This window comes from Onthophagus taurus, chromosome 7 (genome assembly GCF_036711975.1).
Source record: "Onthophagus taurus isolate NC chromosome 7, IU_Otau_3.0, whole genome shotgun sequence".
NCBI lineage: Eukaryota > Metazoa > Arthropoda > Insecta > Coleoptera > Scarabaeidae > Onthophagus > Onthophagus taurus.
The window spans coordinates 16,763,962-16,789,887 of record NC_091972.1 but is presented as its reverse complement, the minus strand read 5'-3'; the positions used below and the strand labels follow the sequence as shown (position 1 = coordinate 16,789,887).

Sequence of the window (25,926 nt, the reverse complement as noted above, 5' to 3'; positions counted from 1 at the left end):
TTATTTTATTTCTTATTAACATTGTACAGAATCTACAGGATGCATTTTATAGCTGATTGCAGCACGTCCGACGTATTATTTTCATTATATTGGTCAAACTGTTGTGTAGGTGTTTGAGAAGTAGGCTGAGTGTGATAATTCGGCGAATTTTGAGTTTCAAATTGTTTTTCAATATTATAGTCTGGTGAGTTCACGAACCAAGATGTTTGAGGTGATGAACATGTTGAACATTGCAGATTGAATATTTGTATCTACAAAATCATATGTAGACTGTGAATTTAATGGGGAACTTGTAGTGGGGGAGCTTGCAATGGACTGCAGTCGTTCCTGAACCATAATATTTTGTAGTTTTTGTGGCAGAGTAAGGCCCGATGTAGGAGCATATTTTTTAACTGCAATGAACAAGTACCGAATCATTCAATACATGTGTTTACACGTTCAATTCTCTTTCATTTGCGTTGAATGATGAACCGCAATTCACTTCAAAAGTGAAAATATCTAATAATTCTAATTATTAATTCTTTCAAAGCCATTGCACAATCACATTGAACGATTCACTTTTATGTTTACATGATTCAATTTCGTTGCTTCATCCAAATTGAAAGGCAGAAGTGAACCGTGTAACATCGCCTTTAACTCTAGTATTAGTTCAATGAGAAATACACAACAATCTAACGCTGAATAACAACTGAAACTAGAATTAACAATAGCACTAGAACTAGAAATATTCGGGTTTAGCCGTATTAAGAGACGTACGGCTAAACCGGATTGTTTCTGATTATAGTGTTGGTTCTACTTTTAGTTCAATAAAAATATACAACAATCTAGCGCTGAGTAAGAATTAAAACTAGAACTACCTTCCATGATTTATACATTGTATATACAACTCAAGAGATACCCAGTTATATCGTGGTTTTATTGGTAGTTTTATAAAAACTTATTCATAATTTGCGTTTAAAAGTTCTCATTGAAACTAACCGTAGCGTATTCTAATCGTTTACTACGTTCAAAGTGAAAAGAATGTTTTTCATTATGTTCCTATCGCTGATTTATTTTCAGTACCCGCCGCGAGACGCTATAATTCCGAGTTTCCGGTTGGGAAATGCCGGTGTTTCGTATACGTTAATTTGCATTTGAATTGCAGGCAAACGTTATACAAAAGAATCGCCCACATCTTTATTACGTTGAATTTACCAAGCCGGATAGAAATTAATTTTTAAAGAGCTAAAAACTTTCCTGCTTTTTCTATATTTATGAGAAATGCAAAAATATTACTTTTAACGTTGGTTAAGATTTACGTTTTTCTTTCGTTTGTGTTGTATTTTTGTGTAATTTTTTCACTATAACTTACATTGTCAGTTTTTTCTTGAGGGGGATTTTTATACGAGATTTTCATTTCATGTTGATTCCATGCACTACCACGTAAAACTAAAACAAAGCAATCTTATTCATTCACTTTTATACTATAATACACCATTTTAGAAAATTCTCGGAATATATCCAAAATAAATCGTAGGTGTGGGCTGTCCAAACAAATTTTGATCTTAAACTAAATATACAAACTTTTTTCTCATCGGCATGAACTATAGGTGTTTACATTATTTTAGAAGTAGCCGTAACAAACAACTTTTAATATTTTTTATTTTTAATCACTTCCGGAATTCCCCACAGTATTAATTAGCGTCACTATTAAATAATAGTTAATGATACAAGTGGAAAAATATCTTGACTTTAAGATATACGAATCGAGACTCTATTGGGTATTTCTTAAAAACTAACATATGTCGGAAAACTCAAGAATGTCCTGAATAAAAACGTGACATGTGTTGCTATTTATCCCTCGAGTAAGAAAAGGGGATGACAACAACTTATTTTACGGTTTGTAAACCCGCACACAATCATTTATTGTGTCACGTGTCTTAAAAGATCGGTATTACCGTTCTATTTACTTTTTCAATAAAATATTTATTGCTTTTAATTAAATGTTGATAAAGCTTCGACATAGCTTGGTCTTTTTCGGTTACGTTTTAAGAAATGAAACGTTTTAACATTATAAAGGAACGTTTAAGGTTCAGTTATACCAAATTATACGCTTCTTGGGTTTGACGTTTGTTGAAAGTGAAGTTAAAAAAATATTGATTTCTCCTAAACGGATAGGAATTAAAAAATGAAAGGTTTTTTAGGTTGCAAAGAAACGTTTGAGGTTGGAGTTAACCAAATTTCAGGTTTCCACGACAAATTATTTAATTTATATGAATTTTTAAAAAACACCGATTTAATTTGATGTTGGTTAACATGGTAAAAACAGTATTTCTCCAAAACGGTTACGTATTAAAAAATGAAACTTTTTCAGGTTATAAAGAAATGATTAAGGTTAGGTTATACCAAATTTTCAGGTTCCATGATAAACAATTTGGTTTATATATCATGTTAAAAATCGTTAACTAAATTAGTTGTTTCTTGAAAGTAAAGTTAAAGAAAAAACTTAGTTTCTCTTAAATAGGTACGAATTTGGAAATGAAACTTTTTGAGATTATAAAGGAACGTTTGAAGTTAGGTTATACCAAATTTTACGTTTTTATTATAAATAATTTAATTTATATACAGTTTCAAAAAACATCGATTTAATTTGATGTTTGATGGCAATGTCGTTAAAGAAAAAATATTTTCTCTCAAACGGGTCGGAATTAAAACACAAAAGTTTTTCAGGTTATTAAGGAATATTTGAGGTTCAGTTATACCAAATTATAGGCTTCCTAGATGACCACTTTATTTTATATAAAATTTAAGGAATCGTCTATAATTAACAGGGTGTTTCAAAAAACAGCATTTTCTCTAAAACGGTTAGGAATTAAAAAATGAAACTTTTTCAGGTTATAAAGATTAGAGTTATAAAGAACGATTAAGGTTAGGTTATGCCAAATTTTCTGGTTCCATGATAAACAATTTATTTTATATATCATTTTAAAAATCGTCAACTAAATTTGTCGTTTCTCGAAAATAAAGTTAAAGAAAAAACTTGATTTTTCTTAAATAGGTATGAATTTGGAAATGAAACTTTTTCAGGTTATTAAGGAATATTTGAGGTTCAGTTATACCAAATTATACGCTTCTTAGATAACCACTTTATTTTATATAAAATTTAAGGAATCGTCTATAATAAATTAATAGTGTGGTTCAAAAAACAGCATTTTCTCTAAAACTGTTAGGAATTAAAAAATTTTACTTTTTCAGGTTATAAAGAAATGCTTAAGGTTAGGTTATGCTAAATTTTAAGCTTCCATTATAAACAATTTATTTTATATATCATTTTAAAAATCGTCAACTAAATTTGTCGTTTCTTGAAAGTAAAGTTAAAGAAAAAACTTGATTTCTCTTAAATAGGTATGAATTTGGAAATGAAACTTTTTGAGGTTATAAAGGAACGTGTGAGGTTAGATTTTACCAAATTTCAAGTTTACATTTATAAATAATTTAATTTATATACAGTTTTAAAAAACATCGATTTAATTTGATGTTTGATGGCAATGTCGTTAAAGAAAAAATATTTTCTCTCAAACGGATCGGAATTAAAACACGAAACTTTTTCAGGTTATAAAGAAACGATTAAGGTTAGGTTATGCCAAATTTTCAGGTTCCATGATAAACAATATATTTTATATATCATTTTAAAAATCGTCAACTAAATTTGTCGTTTCTAGAAAGTAAAGTTAAAGAAAAAACTTGATTTTTCCTAAGTAGGTATGAATTTTTAAATGAAACTTGTTGAGGTTATAAAGGAACGTTTGAGGTTAGGTTTTACCAAATTTTACGTTTTTATTATAAATAATTTAATTTATATAAAGTTTTAAAAAACATCCATTTAATTTGATGTTTGTTAGCAATGTGGTTCAGAAGAAATTTCTCCAAAACAGGTGGAAATTAAAACATGAAACTTTTTCAGGTTGTTAAGGAACATTTGAGGTTCAGTTCTACCAAATTATACGCTTCCTGGGTGACTACTTTATTTTATATAAACTTTAAAAAATTGCCTATTTAAGTGAATGTTTGTTAACAATGTGGTCAAAAAGAAATTTCTCCAAAACACTTGGTAATTAAAACTTGAAACTTTTTCAGGTTGTTAAGGGACACCGCTTGTTGGTTGACTATTCCCAAAAATCTCTGTAATTCTTTAACCGTATTCGGAAAAGGAAATTTTGATATATTCTGGATTTTGAGGGTTTAATACAAGCCTGAGATACATGGTGGCTTAGAAAATCTAAAGAAGAAACACAGAAGATACATTTTCTAGGTTGGATATTGATCCCATAATCACTAAGCCGTTTGAATATAATTTGTAGATGTTTTAAATGTTCGTCTTCAGATTTACTTGCCACCAATATATCATCTAAATAAACAAAGAAAAAATTTAAGCCAGACAAGTACTACTTCGCTAATAAATCTTTGAAAAGTTTGTGCGGCGTTTCGTAAGCCAAAGGACGTTCGAACAAAATCGAAGAAACCGAAAGGGGTAAATATTGCGGTTTTATAGATATCCTCTTTAGCTACCGGAATTTGGAGATGCTCTTATTAGGTCGATTTTTGAAAAAATTGAACATCCTTGTAGGTGAAGGTTAAAATCCTGAATGTGCGGTAAAGGATAAAGGTCTGGAACCGTTATTAAATTCAATCGTCTGTAATCGCCGCATGGGCTCCATTCACCTGTACCTTTTTTGGGTACCATATGAATGGTGAAGATGCGGAGGGAGAACTGGTTTTGAAAAATCCGGCATACATGTTAAATTAGGAAATTGTTTAACTAACTTTGTGAATTTAGCTTCAATAGAGATCTGTGAATTTATTAAGGGGGGAAATTCATTTAGAACCGTCAAAAAACTCAAAAATTTTTTTTTTCCATAAAAAGTTGCCTGAACATCTTAAGAAAGTGATAGCAAAATTTTAAAGCGAAATTCTAAGTACTTCCTTTAAAATAGCGTATTTTCTCGGTGCGCGTTCTTCGTGAATACCATACATATAAACTATGCGACTCACGCGTGATTCACGTGATCAAAAAAATCGATTATTTTTATAACAATATCTTGTTTAAGCTCTTGATTTTATGAAATTTTAATTTCAAATGATTTAAATTGTAGAAGTTATAAACCTTTAACAACTACTTTATAAATAACAATCTACAAGTCTTCCCGGTTTTTATAACTCCGTCTCTTTACTTCTGTGGGAATAAAACGGACAAAAACAGGATTATTCACTAAGGGCTGCATTAAGGAACACACCTTCATTGCAAAATGTAGAGAAATAATAGGTTTAAAATAATTTTAGTTTCAATGAATTTAAATTCGATCCTGTTCTTGTCTGGCCGACTTTTATTTATGATGGTCATAAAAATCGATGTTGTTTTAATTGTCGTGTAGTTTCCGATATTTCTCATGGTTTTTACGACCCTGAGAAATAGTACTGGCAATAATTATCGCTGGGAAAAATCTATTATTGCTTTTATTTTCATCCCTTCCACTAAATCGGATATTATGCTGATAGTATAAATTCAAAACACCAAATTTGAGTTTCTTTAGTCTTGAATGTGAGATATAATTCTTAATATTCAAAATGTCTTCCTATCCGAAATGTAGTAATGCGTCTAGGGCGCGAAAACGTCATTTTCATGGGAATCAGCACACTAAAAAAGAAGAAGAAGAAGTTGCAGGACAGAGTTCAAGTGCAAAAAAACTGTCCACTGGAAGCACTGAACATATTGCACCGAATAGTCAACATTCGTATCGTTTAATAGAGTTTTTTACCGTGTTCAGTGCTTTGGCTAATGTTGTTATTTGTTGCAAATGTAAAGATACCATACAATTTGAGGTAGATGGAATGAGAGGTCTTGGGTTCAAGCTCGTTTTGCTTTGTCGTTGTGGCCGAAGAGACATAAATTCGGGACCGTTAATTCAAACTGGTTATGAAATAAATCGTAGAATTGTTTTTGTTATGCGTCTGCTGGGCATTGGGAGGCAAGGAATAAATTTATTTTGCAATTTTATGGATATATGCGACGGTTTGAGTAATAGTGCATACAATAATATTGTTAAACTAAACATCAGCATTCAGCCACCAAATCGGTGTTCGAATATTTCAGCGGAAAAGCTGTTGTAGAAGAAAAGAAAGTAAACGAAAGGCAAGAAACGTCAATCTTGAATTTAAAAGTATCTGGTGATGGTTCTTGGAAAAAGCGCGGATTCAAATCATTATACGGCGTAACATCGATTATTGGGTACTATTCTGGTAAAGTTATCGATGTAGCTGTAAAAAGCAGTTATTGTCAAGCCTGTACATTTTATAAAAATAAAGAAAATACAGAAGAATATATTGACTGGTATGAAGAACACAAAGAAAATTGTATGAAAACTCACGAAGGGTCTGCCGGTAAAATGGAAGTCGATGCAATTGTAGAGATGTTTTTGAGATCCGAAGAAAAGTTTGGTGTAAAATACGGCAACTATATAGGGGACGGAGATTCCAAAACGTTCAAAGCAATTTTAGAACAAAACCCATATGGCGACGATTTTCCAGTAATTAAAAATGAATGTATTGGACATGTTGAAAAGAGGATGGGCTCCCGACTACGAAACATAAAAAAAACATACAAACTTGGCGGAAAAGGAAAATTGACAGATACTCTAATCAGAAAACTTACGACATACTACGGTCTTGCTATCCGTAGAAATATCAACAGTGCAGAGGATATGAAAAAAGCGATAATGGCTACTTATTACCACATGTGCTTTACAGATGAACATCCAAATCACCAATATTGTCCGTCAGGATCCGAGAGCTGGTGCAAGTGGCAAAAAGCTAAATCAAATGGATCGGATTCCTTTATGAAGCATCCAGCGCCATTGCATCCAGATGTTCAGAAACACATATATTGAATTTATGAAGATTTATCCAGAGAAAATTTATTAATAAGATGTTTGGGGGGCCACACTCAAAATGCCAATGAAAGTTTCAACTCTACTATTTGGCGATTGGCTCCAAAACACCTGAATTCTGGCTTAAAAATAGTGGAAATTAGTACATATATTGCGGCTAGTTTATTTAATGAAGGACACAGTAGCATATTGGAAATAATGAGTAAATTAAATCTAATTATTGGGAGGCAAGCCAAAATATACGCTGAACAAATGGACGAACATCGAATTACTCGGCAGGAACGACGTAACGAATCTGTGTTTAAAGAAGCTCGAAAAGCACAAAAAGACAAGTTGGCGATCGAAAGTGAATTTTATGAAGAAGCTGAAGGTCTGTTATATGGTCCGGCTATTGCAGACTAGCGAACAAGTTATTTGTGATTGAAAAAAATTTGTTTTTACAACTTGAAACTTTAACGCGCTTTTTCTCAAATCAATGTATTTACACCTTATAAGCACGATAACTAATAAACTACTTGACCGATTTTCATAAAATTTGTTACACATATAAATAGTAATATCACCTTCTATTTGAACCTCTAAGTATACATAAATTATTTTAAAAAATTACTTTTTTATTAATTTATATATCAATATTTTCTTAAAAAATTATAACATTATTTTAAAACACCTGTATTTTTTAAATGCTTAGTTTTTTTAAACTTTTTTTTGGTTCACATAGAAGATATGAATGTTGGGAACAATTGAAATGCATTCGCAAGTAATTCTAACCACTGTAGCGAATGCTAGAATGTTTGAAACGGAACCGCTCACACCGTAACGTTCCCCTATCTGATCACTATTTGCCGTTCGCCTATAAAAGTTTTAGAATATATGAATACATATTTTTATAGTACAAAGCATCACTAAATAGTAGTGGGTATCAAAAAGGTTTGAAACTAATTTCAACTTCGCGAAAAAATAACTTGAAAATGCGCTTATTTTAGCTGGTCTAAATGTACTTCCCCCCTTAAATTAATTTTGGAAGGGTCAAAATTAAAAACCCAACAAAGTGAAGCGATATGAGTTAAAGAATCAATAACTCTACGATTCTTGATATCGTCTAAAAGATAGTACTTTCCTAAAAATCAGCACCCAATAGTGGTTTCGTCACATCTGCTAAAGTGAAAACAAATGGAAATGTACGTCTTAGACCTAAAAATACAGAAAGCAATTTTTTTCCAAACGTTTTAATTTTACTACCATTAGCAGCAGACAATAGCAAGGATGATTCTCTTTTGTGAGAACGAAATAAAGAAACAGGAAGTACCGAACCGTCTGCTCCGGAGTCAATCAGAAAATTAAGGTTATTAAGATCGTCGTAAATAAATAACCGTGAACTTAAAGATTTAACTCTGGAGGATATATTTAAATCCTTATTTTTAGTCTCTATTGAAACTTTTGTTAGTTTTTTTGATTTGAAGCCTTTGATTTTTCCCTTGGCAATACTTTGCTTTATCACCAAAACGAAGATGAAATTTGCAAATTCCGCAATTGTTGTCACTTCTTGAAGGACTTTTAGAAGAAGATTTTGAACAATGATTACAACAACGATTACTGTCAAAATTGTTGTAGTTACTAAGTTTTTCGTTTATTAACACAACAGATTGTTTTTGTGAAAATGTACAAATATAATTTGACAATTTGTTGTGAAATTGTCAAATGCCTTTAATACATCATTCAAGGTTGTCTGTTGTGAACACGGAATGGGAGTCATTGTTGAAGAAGCAGAAGAAGTGGAAGGAAATTCGAGTTTTAGCCGTTGGAAATTCGTATTAGTAGTTTCTGGGAAATTTGTTTTAAAATTTTGGTTTTCTAATGAGGAATTCGAAACTTTTCCCCGATGCTAGGAGACCTACTGGAATAGACTTTGGCAGTTTATTACGCCACAGTCTGAAAAGTAGATCTGCGCTCACCAGTTGAGAGTCTCCAATGGAGGCCAAAAGCTCTCGATAAAATTCTGAGGGCTTTTGGTCCCCCATATGTGTGTTGGAGAGCAGATCATTAAGTCGTTTTTCCTCACTTAAGGAAAAACGGCTAATGATCGCTCTCTTTACACACCCGTATGCATCCTTCGCCGAAATTGTGTTAATTAAATCGATTATAGAATTAATTATCTCCGGTGAAAGATGTGACGAGATTGATTTTCTTGCTATATTTTGTGTTTAATTAAATTAAACAATTATTATTATTTACAAAATTATTATTTTGTAGGTTTATCTTGATAGAGTTGCAATTGGACTGCGTTATACATCATTTCACTAAGCGACATTTTATTTTTAGAGATTTTCTGTCTGGTAGGTAAAGGTGTAACTTATCTTAGAAAAAATGCAGAATACCGAAAGACCTAAAATACTATTTGCTTTAAACGATAAAGCTAAGTGCCAATCACGTTATACGATTTCAAGTCTGATTTGCATCATACGTCTAAGAACCGACTTATTGTTATACAGGGTGATTCATAAGTAATGGGCCAAATTGTAAATGTACGTTCAGGAGGCCAAAATAATAATATTTTCATTAACAATAATGGGTCTTAGTCTGCTCCTTACTGAGATACAGGATGTTAAAGCGAAAAAATAAAATAGATTTTTGTTAATAGATCAGCTACTTTTCTACATAATGACTCATAGTTGACTTATAGTTTTTGTAAGGGTAAACAATAATGTGTGAGAGGATTTGAGTTAACTCGTAGATGTCGCCACATGCGCCATATGAATTAGATGAAATCAGCTACAAATTTTTTATCGCTCATTATTTTACAACATACTTGTTTAATTTGGATAGCCCCATCATTTCTGTAGAAAAAAGCTATACTTCTTTGATCTTGAAAATATTAACGATTTTCGAGATATTTGAATTTTACTAATTCACTACACTACATTTCACGGTGGTCGACGTAGCATTAATCTGTTAAGACACAAGCATGGCATGGAATGTTGACATTTACCTAACCGTAATTGATAATTGATAACAATATTAAACTGAAACCATAAAAAAATTACGTAATAAAACAATTTATTGTACGCCAGTTAATAAAACGAAATACAACATTAGAACAGACTTGAACTAAGACCACTTACGACAACTGTTATCAAAACCTACATGTTAATGTTGTGCGAAGTTAAATTAAATTTAAGCTTAATTATGAGCTACTGCAAAAGGTTTTCAACATGACCACCACCAGCATTTATACACGCATTTAACCGTTTGGTTAAGGATTGTCTGACTTTAAAAAATGTAGCAGGATTATTTCGTATTGAATTGGCTGCATCTTGAATTCTATTCCATAACTCGTCTCGTGTATTTATAGTAGGTTCAGCATAGACCATTGATTTCATGTAACCCCACACATAAAAATCAAGTGGATTAAAATCGGGACTGCGAGGTGGCCACTGAAATTCACTACCACGTCCAATCCAACGGTGAGGGAATGTTTCATTCAGATGTTCGCGCACAGCACGTGAAAAATGTGGAGGAGCACCGTCTTGCATGAACCACATATTTCTTCTTAGTTGTAATGGAAGATCTCCCAAGAGGTCGACTAAGTCATTATTTAAAAAAATTAAATATGACTCTCCATTTAAATTAGGAGGTAATTCAACTGGGCCCAGTAATGTATTGCCTATTACACCGCACCACACATTTATTTTAAACTCGTGCTGGAAATGTCTATCTTTTTTTAAACGAGGGTTTTCGGTTTCCCAGGCATGACTATTTCGCCAATTAAAAACTCCGCGTCTGGTAAAGGTTGCTTCATCCGTGAAAAGAATGTTATTTAGGAATGTTGGATTATTATTCAATTTTCCTTTTAGCCACTGACAAAATTGAACTCTGATTCGATAATCTGTTGGAAGTAAATTTTGCACAGGTATAAAATGATAGGGATATAAATTTTCCTTGTGTAAAATTCTAGTCACGGATGGTTGGCTTATTCCAGTTGCTGCAGACAATCGACGAGTGCTTATTTCAGAATTTTGCGCAATTCTTACCAAAATTTCATCTTCTTGCTGCGGAGTGATAATCTTAGGACGTCCTGTATGATATTTTGGACGAAATGAACCTGTTTCACCCAATCGATTATAAGTATTTTGAAATATCTTCCGGTTTGGCTGCCTTCTGTAAGGGTACATTTCACGATATTTTCTGGATGCTGCTTGCCCAGAAAAACGTTCTTGTGCGTAAACGCATAACATGTCTCTCATTTCTTCGTTTGAAAAGTGATTATGTCTCGGCATTTTGATTTATGTTAGGACAAGAATGAATCAGTTTACTTAACAATAAAATGTTTTAAACTATTCATTAAACGTAAAAGCTCATTGACGTTTCATAATTCATATGGCGCATGTGGCGACATCTACGAGTTAACTCAAATCCTCTCACACATTATTGTTTACCCTTACAAAAACTATAAGTCAACTATGAGTCATTATGTAGAAAAGTAGCTGATCTATTAACAAAAATCTATTTTATTTTTTTCGCTTTAACATCCTGTATCTCAGTAAGGAGCAGACTAAGACCCATTATTGTTAATGAAAATATTATTATTTTGGCCTCCTGAACGTACATTTACAATTTGGCCCATTACTTATGAATCACCCTGTATACACTAAGAAATTCTACAATAGAAAACATTTCTAGATGTTAGTATAAAATTAAAAGTTAATGTCTTTTATTTTATATAGAATTTAAGTATAACTAATTTCGGCCTTTAGCCATCTCCAGAGACTCTACAAATAGATTAACATCTCTCATCTTATCCATTTTACAAACGACAGCGGTAGGTAGCGCTAGTTAACATAAGATATCACTATGTTGCATATTTTTATTGCACTAAAAATAGAACTAACACTAAGATTTTTAGTGAAGATTACAAATATGTCAAAATTGAGGTTGGCATTTTAAATATGAAGTTAGTTATCATATAATAGAAGTTTTATAACTGAAGTTAATCTAGTGTTAGTCACTTTTCCGCACTTTCTTTTTATTTTTAACGTGTTTTTTTTGGGTCATTAAAAAAAAATCTACATTTCGTCCTTAATTTGATTTTACAACTTTTTAAACTTTAATTTTGTAAATTAGTAACTAAAAATCTGATTTCGACTTTGATATGTGATCTTTTTTAACAAAACAAAAAGAAATATTAAGAAACTTGTTTGTAAAATGAGTAAAATGTTTGTAAATTGATGATAAGATGAGAGATGTTAATCTATTTGTACAGTCTCTGAAGATGGCCAAAGGCCGAAACTGGTTAGACTTAAATTCTATATAAAATAAAAACCAGTTTAAAAGTACAAAATCAAATTCTAGATTATTTTCTTCAAAAATTTTTACTCGAATCGTCATCATTTTGTCTCTAGTTTTAGTGATTAAATTTGTGCCACGACTTACAGAAGCACCCTGTATGCCCTCTGTACTTGTGATAGCTGTCATCAGTGTTCTGTAATAAAAATGGACAGGAACCAAACAATTTTCAATACTGAGAAGTCTTATATTTTTAGAGAACTCTCTTTACTAAATTTTGGCAAGACAACACAAAACAAATGAAAACATGGTTATTAACAATTTTGTAATTTTTGGAAGGTGCATTGCGAATGTTTGTAGCATCGCTACACTGGGTAACTAATTTATTATACATAAAATTTTAAAAATCGCCTATTTAAGTTGATGCTTGTTAACAATATGGTTAAAAAGAAATTTGTCCAAAACAGATGGAAAACATTATCCCAAATTGTACGCTTTCTGAGTGATTACCTTATTTTCCAAAAAAATTTAAAAAATACAGATTTAATTCGATGTTTTTTGAAATTGGGTAAAGATAAAATATGTTATCTTCAAAACAAAGCTTTGAAAGCTGTCATATAACTACTCTTGAATACTATTCGTTCAATGTGGTGCAGAACAACCATCGTAATGCCACAATTGCAGTCTTGTTTCATAGGTAACTTGATATCTAATTAACTAGTTAGTTAACGAGGTTACAAAGCGGTTCCGATAAACGTCGATTCCAACCGAAACATTTTCACTGAATTTCCATTGGGGTTGATGAGCACGTGCAACATGTTAATTTCTTTTAGCCATGTTATGGCAATTTTTCAAAGCGATGATCCTCTAATATGGCGAAACGCAACATCATTGGGGAATTTTGCCATCATTGCATGGCAAAAATTCTTGATGTTTCCCGTCATTTACAAATATTGACTACCTCAAACATCTTTTGTTGTTTAAAAAAGCTTTTCTATGATGTGGTCGCTCGTGAGTGTGTACAGGAAAATTTGGCCTTTCTGCGACTTAAACTTGGCGAATTTTGTATTGGAGTTTGTCTCTGTCAGGAAGTTAAGATAAAAAGCAATTGTTGTACATATTCACCAGCTTCAAATGCATCTCAAAACCTTCTTATTTGCTGTGGATTTTAACCTGGAAAAATTATCGTTCCGTATTTCTTCCAAAATGAAACTCAGCAAATTTAGCAGGATTTATGCCACAACTTACGCCACCAAATAAAATCGTAGCATACATTTGAACGACGTTATATTTCACTCTTATTGTTTTAAAATTATTTCGATGATAAACAAAATAAATTGTTTTTAGCATAATGCAAATCGTCGAATGCATCATTTTTAATTTTCTAATTATTTTGCAGCAACGAATATAAAGTCACATAAAATTAACTGTCACTATTAAATTTTGTTCAATATCCGGTTATATTATGTGGTTTGAAATTTCAAATTACGTTCAACACATATTCATTACAATAGCAAATACGCACGTCATTTCGATATTCGAGTAATACCCTTGTTTATTATACATATGGATGCAAGTTTATTGCTGAGCATTGAGTCCACAAACAGAGTTTATACTGTTACGGGAGATAATAAACGAAGAGTAGTAACCTTGTTAAATGATTTTCTCCCGTCGAGTTTATATTTGTTATTTGCATTGGAGGTGTTTTACCAACGAAACTATACGAATAAAACCAAGATGTACGTTATAATATACCACAAAATCGTTATTTTGCCGAGATAAAATTATCCCGCTTAGATTTTCATAATTTTAGAACACGGCCAACTAAAAAAAAAACACAATGTACTAAACATTTTGCGTCAATCGACCAGATTTATGTGTTATTAAAACAGCAATGAAGCGAGTAAACTTGTTGGTTGAAAGGAACGTTAAAGCCAGCGCGGTTTTACACATGTTTACGCGTTTCCCTTGTTTCAGTTAGTCGTATTTGAGGTTTACGATCATTTTTAAATTTGAAACAGACTGTTTTAATTACTCGAAACTACGTCAACAACTTGAAAATTCATCGCTGAAGAAACGACAACCGCGAAATGGGAAGGTCTGATTAATAGTTTACGTAAACTTGAACAGGTGGCAAATTACTCAGCTGAAAACTTCTAGGAAAATCATTTTGTGCTACGTCAGTAGCAGGTACTTAACAATTAGGTTCTCTAAAAAGTTAAAAAATGTTTAATCCAACATTTTGTTAGGCTCAGTCCTTTGTCACCACGTTTCTCCGAACATTATTTATGGTCTAATTGCCAAGTGTTGGGGAGACCGTTTTCAGTAGAATTGTTCGCGCCATTGAATCCCATTTAAATTTAACCGGACGCCATCCGCATGCAAAAAGGCTTCCTGCCATCGTAGAGCCGAGAGGATTTGCGTTTCCGGAAATGCCTTCCGTGAATATTAAATTAAGTTACCGTCCAATATCGCCAGGTGCCCTTAAGAGGTTCTCGCGAACTGAACGAGACGAACAGTACCTCCTTGACGCGGGTATAAAGTGCTACTAAAACGGAAATAGAGCGACGAGTAACGTTCGCATATAAGATGAGAACTCCAGCGTTTCAAGTACATAGTAACAGAATAATAACCTTTTTTTTGTAAGAAATGTAATAAATTTCTTCTATATGATTAATGTGCGAGAACCACCCACGGTGAATAATTTAAAAATCAATGTTTGACTGAGTCCTCACAAATTGAAATCCGATACAGTTAGGGTGAGATTACAAATTTTGTTTGGATGGGAATATAAACGCATTCCGACATAATTTCTTTTAAATTTCAAATTTCCTCTAGATAGATAAACCATATTCCTCCCATTATTCATTTTTGTTTGGTTATATAAGTTATATTTTATAGGGTGCTAACTCTAACTAATACAGAGATGATGGAAATACATCGCTCGGGAATATAGCTATTTCCCAAACTTTGCCCTTGAGAGAGTTTTTGTTGCACTCCCAGATTACGAAAGCTCTGTAACTTGTAGAGTTGAAAGCCTCGGGGAGAATTCACTTCGCTTGATTTACCACCGCTTGCGGAAAATGCATAATGTGGGTTTCGGGATTCCGATTTTGCGGTTCAGATACTTTCCAATTTACCGACCGTATCGAAGGTTCCTCTTTCTCTTCGAATCTTTTCGCTTAATGAACTACTCCGGATAAAACCCACTACTCAACTAATTAAAAAGTACCAGCCCTAACCTAATGCACTTACCAACGGTGAAATTTAAACTTCGTTAAAGTTTGTCAACCAGTATTTAGAGTTTAAGCATTCAATTTCGAACGTGCACTCTTCAAATCTTTCGTTATTAATTCTTCGAGGGCGCAAGTTCTCGGCGGAACGTTTCGAGTCTGTCTTTGTGCTTTTCATTTTTGTTACATCGCCGTCGAAACTGAGCTCTAATGGAATTGCTATCTTGGGACTCAAGCAGCGAGCGCAGCAGAAGGTCGTGCTGAATTAATGAAAATCTTTCAACCGGGTGGTCGGTCATATTCGATCTTGATTTTACGGTATTTCTGAGAAAACTTTTCTCTACCTGGCAAGGTATAAGTACAAAAAGAACTAACACACCAAGATGATCTAGTTTAACTTTTATTTTAAAGCGACCATTTCATTTAAAAATAGAGATAGAACAAACTAATTTTTTGTTAGCAAAAACTATTGTAATTAGAAACGACAAGGTTAGAAACTGAGATCTAAAAGCTTTTATGCAAACGCTTAGGTTAAACGGTATCCAATTTCGATCACTAAGGTTTCCTGAGTTTGCATATTGCAAAGCCCACAACCTCTAATTTCGTCCAAGTTGCTAAAACGTTCAACCATAAAATTTTATTTCTTGTTGTATATGATAAAATTCTTATTTCTTTTCGCATTGAATACTTATAATTACAATAATGTCTTTTTAATCTATTTTGCCTCAAAATATACGTAGACTATTTTAGAAAGCGGTAAATAATTAGTAACGCAAACTTTCTGAATATTGATGTTTGGAACAAACTTAAATAACTCAATCTTTCTGCAATAAGTACGGAATTTTCCGCATAATAATTCATAATCAAATTTAGCTTAGTTACAATTTTATTTTGGTTGGAAAGTGGAAATCACCAAAATATCAAAATTGATGAATTTGGTTATTAAAATTAATGATAATTCAAAAACTAAAAGTGACGGAGAAAAATGTTTTGCACATAAATTGTTTGTAATGAACCAAAAATACATAATCCATAACTAGATTTAACTTAGTTGTGGCCGTTTATTAGTTAGAAGTTGTAAATCACGAAAATACCAAAATTAATGATTTTGGTTATAACAGTTAATCATAACTCAAAAAATAAAAGCGATGGAGAGAAATGTTTTAGAAATAAATTGTTTATAATGAACCATAAATACATAATCTATAACCAGATTCAGCTCAGTTATGACTGTTTGTTAGTTGGAAGTTGCAAATCACCAAAATATCAAAGTTGTTGATTTTCAATACTAAAGTCGACCTTAACTAAATATTACACGAGACGTTTCACATATAAATTATTTATAATCAACCAAAAAGATATCATTTATAACCAGATCTAGCTTAGTTATAATTACCTATATTCTGGTTGAAAAGTGGAAATCACTAAAATATCAAATTTGATGAATTTGGTTATTAAAATCAATGATAACTCAAAAACTAAAAGCGATGGGGGCAAATGTTTTATGCATACATTGTTTATAATGAACCAAAAATACATAATCTATTATCACATATAGCTTATTCATAACCAGATTCAGCTTGTTTTGCACATAAATTGTTTGTAATGAACCAAAAATACATAATCCATTACTAGATTTAACTTAGTTCTGGCCGTTTATTAGTTAGAAGTTGTAAATTATGAAAATACCAAAATTAATGATTTTGGTTATAACAGTTAATCATAACTCACAAAATAAAAGCGATAGAGAGAAATGTTTTAGAAATAAATTGTTTATAATGAACCATAAATACATAATCTATAACCAAATTCAGCTTAGTTATGACTGTTTGTTAGTTGGAAGTTGCAAATCACCAAAATAACAATATTGTTGATTTTCGATACTAAAGTCGACCATAATTAAATATTACACGAGATGGAGAAAAACGTTTTACATATAAATCATTTATAATCAACCAAAAAGATATCATTTATAACCAGATCAAGCTTAGTTATAATTATATTCTGGTTGGAAAGTGGAAATCACCAAAACATCAAAATTGATGAATTTGGTTATTAAAATCAATGATAACTCAAAAACTAAAAGCGTGGGGATAAATGTTTTATGCATACATTGTTTATAATGAGCCAAAAATACATAATCTATTATCACATATAGCTTATTCATAACCAGATTCAGCTTAGTTACATTTTTATTTTGGTTGGAAAGTGGAAATCACCAAAATATGAAAATTAATGAATTTGGTTATCAAAATCAATGATAATTCAAATACTAAAAGCGACGGAGAAAAATGTTTTGCACATAAATTGTTTGTAATGAACCAAAAATACATAATGCATAACTAGATTTAATTTAGTTGTGGCCATTTATTAGTTAGAAGTTGTAAATCACGAAAATACCAAAATTAATGATTTTGGTTATAACAGTTAATCATAACTCAAAAAATAAAAGCGATAGAGAGAAATGTTTTAGAAATAAATTGTTTATAATGAACTATAAATACATAATCTATAACCAGATTCAGCTCAGTTATGACTGTTTGTTAGTTGGAAGTTGCAAATCACCAAAATATCAAAGTTGTTGATTTTCAATACTAAAGTCGACCTTAACTAAATATTACACGAGATGGAGAAAAACGTTTCACATATAAAGTATTTATAATCAACCAAAAAGATATCATTTATAACCAGATCTAGCTTAGTTATAATTATATTCTGGTTGGAAAGTGGAAATCACCAAAACATCAAAATTGATGAATTTGGTAATTAAAATCAATGATAACTCAAAAACTAAAAGCGATGGGGATAAATGTTTTATGCATACATTGTTTATAATGAGCCAAAAATACATAATCTATTATCACATATAGCTTATTCATAACCAGATTCAGCTTAGTTACATTTTTATTTGGTTGGAAAGTGGAAATCACCAAAATATGAAAATTAATGAATTTGGTTGTCAAAATCAATGATAATTCAAAAACTAAAAATGACGGAGAAAAATGTTTTGCACATAAATTGTTTGTAATGAACCAAAAATACATAATCCATAACTAGATTTAACTTAGTTGTGGCCGTTTATTAGTTAGAAGTTGTAAATCATGAAAATACCAAAATGAATGATTTTGGTTATAACAGTTAATCATAACTCAAAAAATAAAAGCGATGAAGAGAAATGTTTTAGAAATAAATTGTTTATAATGAACCATAAATACATAATCTATAACCAAATTCAGCTTAGTTATGACTGTTTGTTAGTTGGAAGTTGCAAATCACCAAAATATCAAAGTTGTTGATTTTCAATACTAAAGTCCACTTTAACTAAATTTTACACGAGATGGAGAAAAACGTTTCACATACATATAAATTATTTATAATCAACCAAAAAGATTTTATTTATAACCAGATCTAGCTTAGTTATAATTATATTCTGGTTGGAAAGTGGAAATCACTAATATATCAAAATTGATGAATTTGGTTATTAAAATCAATGATAACTCAAAAACTAAAAGCGTGGGGATAAATGTTTTATGCATACATTGTTTATAATGAGCTAAAAATGCATAATCTATTATCACCTATAGCTTATTCATAACTAGAGTCAGGTTAGTTACATTTTTATTTTGGGTGGAAAGTGGAAATCACCAAAATATGAAAATTAATGAATTTGGTTGTCAAAATCAATGATAATTCAAATACTAAAAGTGACGGAGAAAAATGTTTTGCGCATAAATTGTTTGTAATGAAGCAAAAATACATAATCCATAACTAGATTTAACTTAGTTGTGGCCGTTTATTAGTTAGAAGTTGTAAATCACGAAAATACCAAAATTAATGATTTTGGTTATAACAGTTAATCATAACTCAAAAAATAAAAGCGATGAAGAGAAATGTTTTAGAAATAAATTGTTTATAATGAACCATAAATACATAATCTATAACCAGATTCAGCTGAGTTATGACTGTTTGTTAGTTGGAAGTTGCAAATCACCAAAATATCAAAGTTGTTGATTTTCAATACTAAAGTCGACCTTAACTAAATATTACACGAGATGGAGAAAAACGTTTCACATATAAAGTATTTATAATCAACCAAAAAGATATTATTTATAACCAGATCTAGCTTAGTTATAATTATATTCTGGTTGGAAAGTGGAAATCACCAAAATATCAAAATTGATGAATTTGGTTATTAAAATCAATGATAACTCAAAAACTAAAAGCGGTGGGGGCAAATGTTTTATGCATACATTGTTTTAATGAACCAAAAATACATAATCTATTATCACATATAGCTTATTCATAACCAGATTCAGCTTAGTTACAATTTTATTTTGGTTGGAAAGTGGAAATCACCAAAATATGAAAATTAATGAATTTGGTTGTCAAAATCAATGATAATTCAAAAACTAAAAGTGACGGAGAAAAATGTTTTGCACATAAATTGTTTGTAATGAACCAAAAATACATAATTCATTACTAGATTTAACTTAGTTGTGGCCGTTTATTAGTTAGAAGTTGTAAATTATGAAAATACCAAAATTAATGATTTTGGTTATAACAGTTAATCATAACTCAAAAAATAAAAGCGATGGAGAGAAATGTTTTAGAAATAAATTGTTTATAATGAACCATAAATACATAATCTATAACCAAATTCAGCTGAGTTATGACTGTTTGTTAGTTGGAAGTTGCAAATCACCAAAATATCAAAGTTGTTGATTTTCAATACTAAAGTCGACCTTAACTAAATATTACACGAGATGGAGAAAAACGTTTCACATATAAAGTATTTATAATCAACCAAAAAGATATTATTTATAACCAGATCTAGCTTAGTTATAATTATATTCTGGTTGAAAAGTGGAAATCACCAAAGTATCAAAATTGATGAATTTGGTTATTAAAATCAATGATAACTCAAAAACTAAAAGCGATGGGGGCAAATGTTTTATGCATACATTGTTTATAATGAGCCAAAAATACATAATTTATTATCACATATAGTTTATTTATAACCATATCCAGCTTACTTACAATTTTATTTTGGTTGGAAAGTGGAAATCGCCAAAATATGAAAATTAACGAATTTGGTTGTCAAAATCAATGATAATTCAAATACTAAAAGCGACGGAGAAAAATGTTTTGCGCATAAATTGTTTGTAATGAACCAAAAAATACATAATCCATAACTAGATTTAACTTAGTTGTGGCCATTTATTAGTTAGAAGTTGTAAATCACGAAAATACCAAAATTAATGATTTTGGTTATAACAGTTAATCATAACTCAAAAAATAAAAGCGATGGAGAGAAATGTTTTAGAAATAAATTGTTTATAATGAACCATAAATACATAATCTATAACCAGATTCAGCTCAGTTATGACTGTTTGTTAGTTGGAAGTTGCAAATCACCAAAATATCAAAGTTGTTGATTTTCAATACTAAAGTCGACCTTAACTAAATATTACACGAGATGGAGAAAAACGTTTCACATATAAAGTATTTATAATCAACCAAAAAGATATTATTTATAACCAGATCTAGCTTAGTTATAATTATATTCTGGTTGGAAAGTGGAAATCACCAAAATATCAAAATTGAGGAATTTGGTTATTAAAATCAATGATAACTCAAAAACTAAAAGCGTGGGGATAAATGTTTTATGCATACATTGTTTATAATGAGCAAAAAATACATAATCTATTATCACATATAGCTTATTCATAACCAGATTCAGCTTAGTTACATTTTTATTTTGGTTGGAAAGTGGAAATCACCAAAATATCAAAATTGATGAATTTGGTTATTAAAATCAATGATAATTCAAAAACTAAAAATGCCGGAGAAAAATGTTTTGCACATAAATTGTTTGTAATGAACCAAAAATACATAATCCATAACTAGATTTAACTTAGTTGTGGCCGTTTATTAGTTAGAAGCAGTAAATCATGAAAATACCAAAATTAATGATTTTGGTTATAACAGTTAATCATAACTCAAAAAATAAAAGCGATGGAGAGAAATGTTTTAGAAATAAATTGTTTATAATGAACCATAAATACATAATCTATAACCAAATTCAGCTTAGTTATGACTGTTTGTTAGTTGGAAGTTTCAAATCACCAAAATATCAAAGTTGTTGATTTTCAATACTAAGGTCGACCTTAACTAAATATTACACGAGATGGAGAAAAACGTTTCACATATAAATTATTTATAATCAACCAAAAAGATATCATTTATAACCAGATTTAGCTTAGTTATAATTATATTTTGGTTGGAAAGTGGAAATCAGCAAAATATCAAAGTTGATGAATTTCTTGCATATAATAACCTCTTATGGACCAGAGCTGCAGATTAGAGTCGTGTGTTTGTTGCGCAAAAGTGAATTATCAGATTGATCTACGGATGGGAAGTTGGTGAGTCGTGTAGGATGGTCTTTAGGCACCATGGCATTTTGACGTTCCCTTGTATTTACATTCTAAAAGCCGTTGTATACGTGAAAAATAATCGAGATAGGTTCGTGGGGTCAACGGTTAATAAATATGATACGAGACACGACAACCTTCCGCTATTGCGACACAAAACGGCGTTTTTTGAGAAAAGTCCGCAATATGACTTTGAAAAGTCATTTAATAATTTGCCCTTATCAATTAAAATCATCGAGTCACCAATATTATTCAAAAATGAAGCAAAAAATTATCGATTTGAAAGTGTGTTCTACAGCCTGCAGGAGTATCTCTCTGGTAGCAAAGTCGAATAACGAGTGTATTGTTGTCTTTCCTTTTTTCGATACTTAAAATTATCATTTTGTATTCGGACTATAAAATAACTATTATTATGTTTTAATTGAGAGGCCGAAATTGTTTTTAATTGCAATTATTATTAACAGTCATCCCTATTGGTCTTTCTTTTCTTCCAAATTTATTAGAAATTTTAGACAGCAACTCCATCAGGATTCTTCACCATTTCCACTATCACAAATTCTTTTCCAACTGTCCTTTTCAACCGTAATCTTCATTGATCTTCTATTAAGTTTTGTATCTGAAGTTGTTCTTTAAAATGTTGTTTCTATTTCTTAATAACTTCCGCATCCTCTGTCAATCTTTATCTTCTTCCTTAATCTTTATGATATTCGATGTTACCTTCTTGTCTTTTCCAAAATTTTTAATAGATCGGAAAAATAGTTTCTGATTGTTGCTTCTTTGTTCTCTCCTTTGCGTGAGTAACTATCTCCTTTAATCATTTCTTCGAGAATTATCGGTACCTACTAACTATTTCTAATTACGATAATCATAAAAAAGAATTCTTTTTCAAATATCGTTGGTCATTTATTTAAAGATTGAAGGCAGATTGGTGGCAGAGCAAAGTTCATCACGATCCTTTATCTTGCATCTTTTTTTAACAACCTTGTTTATTACATCGTTTTTTTTTTCGTGTTATATAAAATTTATTACTAAATAAATTTCTGTCGTAGTTTCTAAATGAACAATTTTTATTTTATCGTTTATAAACTTACACGGAAAGTATAATTTATCAGTAAGGATACTTTAGATCGTACGGCACCGTAAAACATAACTCCGCCGGGCGTAACTATCAACTTTACGACATTGCTGAAGGATTCTAGGATTTCCTATCGTGTCATAAAAGAGAATTGGCTGATAGCATTATACGTCATGATCGGAAACAAGGCGAAAAAATTGTGCGAGTTGGAAAAACTTACGTTTCAAAACCAATTAAGTGATATTTTGGAAACAATCACATTTATACGCAATTATTCGCAATTTGGTAATTAATATTGATTTACGACCTCTATAAATTAATATTTGACATTCGATTGTAGAACCGTGCCGTTTCAGCATTAAACTGATTTTGTATTAATTGATGTTTATGGCAAAGTTTCCAGTGGAGTTCCATTAATTTTATTTGGTGTCGCAGTACTGGTTGACAAATGAGACAAGTATGACCTGAAAGTTAAGGGCTAATTATTTTTTCGATTGAATTTGTAGTTAAGATGACGTAGAATTTTATGAAAAGTTATTTAATTTACTAAGAGCACCCTAATCTTTTCCGGGGAAAATAAAAAAAATTTCTTTGATGTTTTTTGAATGTTTTATGTTAGATTTAAAAGATAAAATAAAATTTAATCAAACTATTTTCCTGACTTGAATGTAAAGAGCCTTTTTAAGTGAACCAAAAGTTCGAGTAGGAAATTCGGGCGACAGTAATTTGTCCGCTTCCGACGAATGAAAAACTTAATTTGCATGTAAATTACGTGCACTGACCCGTGTATGTTTTCCAAATCGTTTAATTGTCTTTTCGCGATAGTGGACGACCGATTCTGCTATCGCGTGGGTACAATTTGTAACCCCCTTTATTGCACCATTAAGCGAATAATTGGACGCAACTCCGACGAGTGTAAATAAATTCGGATAAACGAGCTCGGATATATTGTTTGAAAACAACAATTTTAATAAAAATTTAAATAATTCGGATAATGTGGGTTATTTGGTTTATCTAATGAGTAAACTTCTCTGTAAGAGTGAGTGACATTTATCTTAATTGCCAGCAACCGCTTTCATATATAATTAATTGCAATTTTCCGCGAGATAAATCTTGAAAGCTTCGCTAGTCCGAGAAAAATTTCCCGGCGTTTCATTTAATAAAGGCGCTCATCAATCACTTCAGTTCACAACCAGGAAAGCAAACCCGTTCAGGCGGCACACACAGGATTTTATAGAATTTTATACCTTACGTTGAAACTCTTAGAACCTTACGTTATCAAAATTAATTAAACCATTTTTAGGGTTGTATTTGATCACAAATCATTTATCTTTTATCCATAAAAAGTTATTTATTTCCTCTCTTGACTAATAAAAATAATAATAATAAAAAAAAGTCGATTAAATAAAAACTGAAAGTCGTATTTTGAAAAAGTAATTTTCGCTCGGTTCCATTTTCGATAAATTTGCGTAATAACTACGGGATGCGGTAGACTATAAGTTTGCACGGGCAAGCGTACGGAGGAAAATTACCGCAACATCCCAATGGAGCGAGACCACAATGTATGCACACGAGTGGCCTACATACACACTTAGGGCCTTGTTCCGGTCTAGGTTAAGGTAGCTTGGCTGTAAGCCAGCTACGGTTGTCGCGTATACTTCAACCAGAACCGAAACTGCAAAGTTATTACTCAACGAAATGTCCTCGGCTCGATGAAATATCGCTCTTTACAGTTTTATTACGCTCTGTTAGAGAAATTCGAAAGATACTGCGGTATTTAGTCGGAATGTCCAAGAATTTTTGTCGTAGAGAAATTTATTAAAAAAGTTTTTTCTTTGTCACACAATCAATTTTAGTTTCAGAACGTTTTAGTAATTTATCGATGCATACGTATCTTGTAAAGAATAAAGATTAAAACTTTGTTATCTCATGAATAGGACATAATTCTTGAGAAAGTGAAGACTGTACCTAAATAAAAAAAGAAAGGTGCCACGCCTAAACGATATGACCAATGAACTTATAAAATTTGGAGGGAAACATCTAGTCTATACAAACCAAAAACTGGAAGACTACTATCACAGTACCAGTTTCAAAAAAAGATAATAAACATATGTAGTTAAATAGAGTTTCTCAAGAAGGTTGCAAGATTGCATCCGAAATCGGTATTTTGAACACTTGTTCAAAATACACACGGCTTAACCCAAAAGTTTCTAGTTCTAGTGTTAGTTCTAGTTTTAGTTTAATTAACAACCTTCGTACTTATATTATCAACCTTTATGGTAAGGATATTAATAGACAAATTATGGATTTTGGCAACTTACGTAAGCTATTAAGTAAATTGAACTTCCTACGATGATGCAGAGAGAGGACGGTAACACTAACCTTCCTCAAAGTGAAACACCATATCGACACTGCTGCGGCATGTAATCTCTGATTAGGACAGAACAGGCACTGATATGAGAAAGAATACAGAAAACTTTTAAAGATCTATAGCAAATAAGTGATAGGTTACTACGACTCCACCTCTCAGTTTCCAATTCTATGGCAAGAGAAGTAATAATAAAAATAGACAGAAAAACCATGGAGCAGGCTGAACGTGAATTCCAAAAAAGTTGGAACAAGCACATTAAGAAGTTCGCATTGTTGGACCTCCGCACCCACAAGAAGAAGAACAATGAATTGCCAATAAAACCGGCTTAACCCAAAAATTTCTAGTTCTAGTGTTAGTTCTAGATTTAGTTTAATTAACACCGGCCGTGAAAGCTTTATATTATCAACCTTTATGGGAAAGATATTAACAAACAAATCAAGGATTTTGACAACTTACGTATTAGATAAACTACGAAGATGCGGAAAGAAGTAAGTAACGCCAACCTTCCTCAAGGTAAAGTACCATATCGACTTTACTGCGGAGCGTAGGATCTTGATTAAGACACAACAGGTACTGATACGAGAAAGAATTCACTAAACTTTTAAAGATC

General features: G+C 31.3%; 1 protein-coding gene across 2 annotated transcripts in view; it reads right to left on the bottom strand.

The window, feature by feature from the left end:
- The window catches only part of LOC111425984 (Dipeptidyl peptidase 10), a 77,436-nt gene that overhangs the window by 33,948 nt on the left and 17,562 nt on the right, over window positions 1-25,926 (bottom strand). Inside the window, exon 1 of one of the 2 annotated variants that reach the window (XM_071197347.1) lies at window positions 1,352-1,407. The exons of the other annotated variant lie outside the window; for it this stretch is intronic. Within the exon in view, the coding sequence (XP_071053448.1) occupies window positions 1,352-1,396 (45 nt within the window). The 5' untranslated portion in view covers window positions 1,397-1,407. Of the gene's footprint in view, window positions 1-1,351; window positions 1,408-25,926 lie in introns of those variants that run through there. 2 annotated transcript variants of the gene reach the window in all.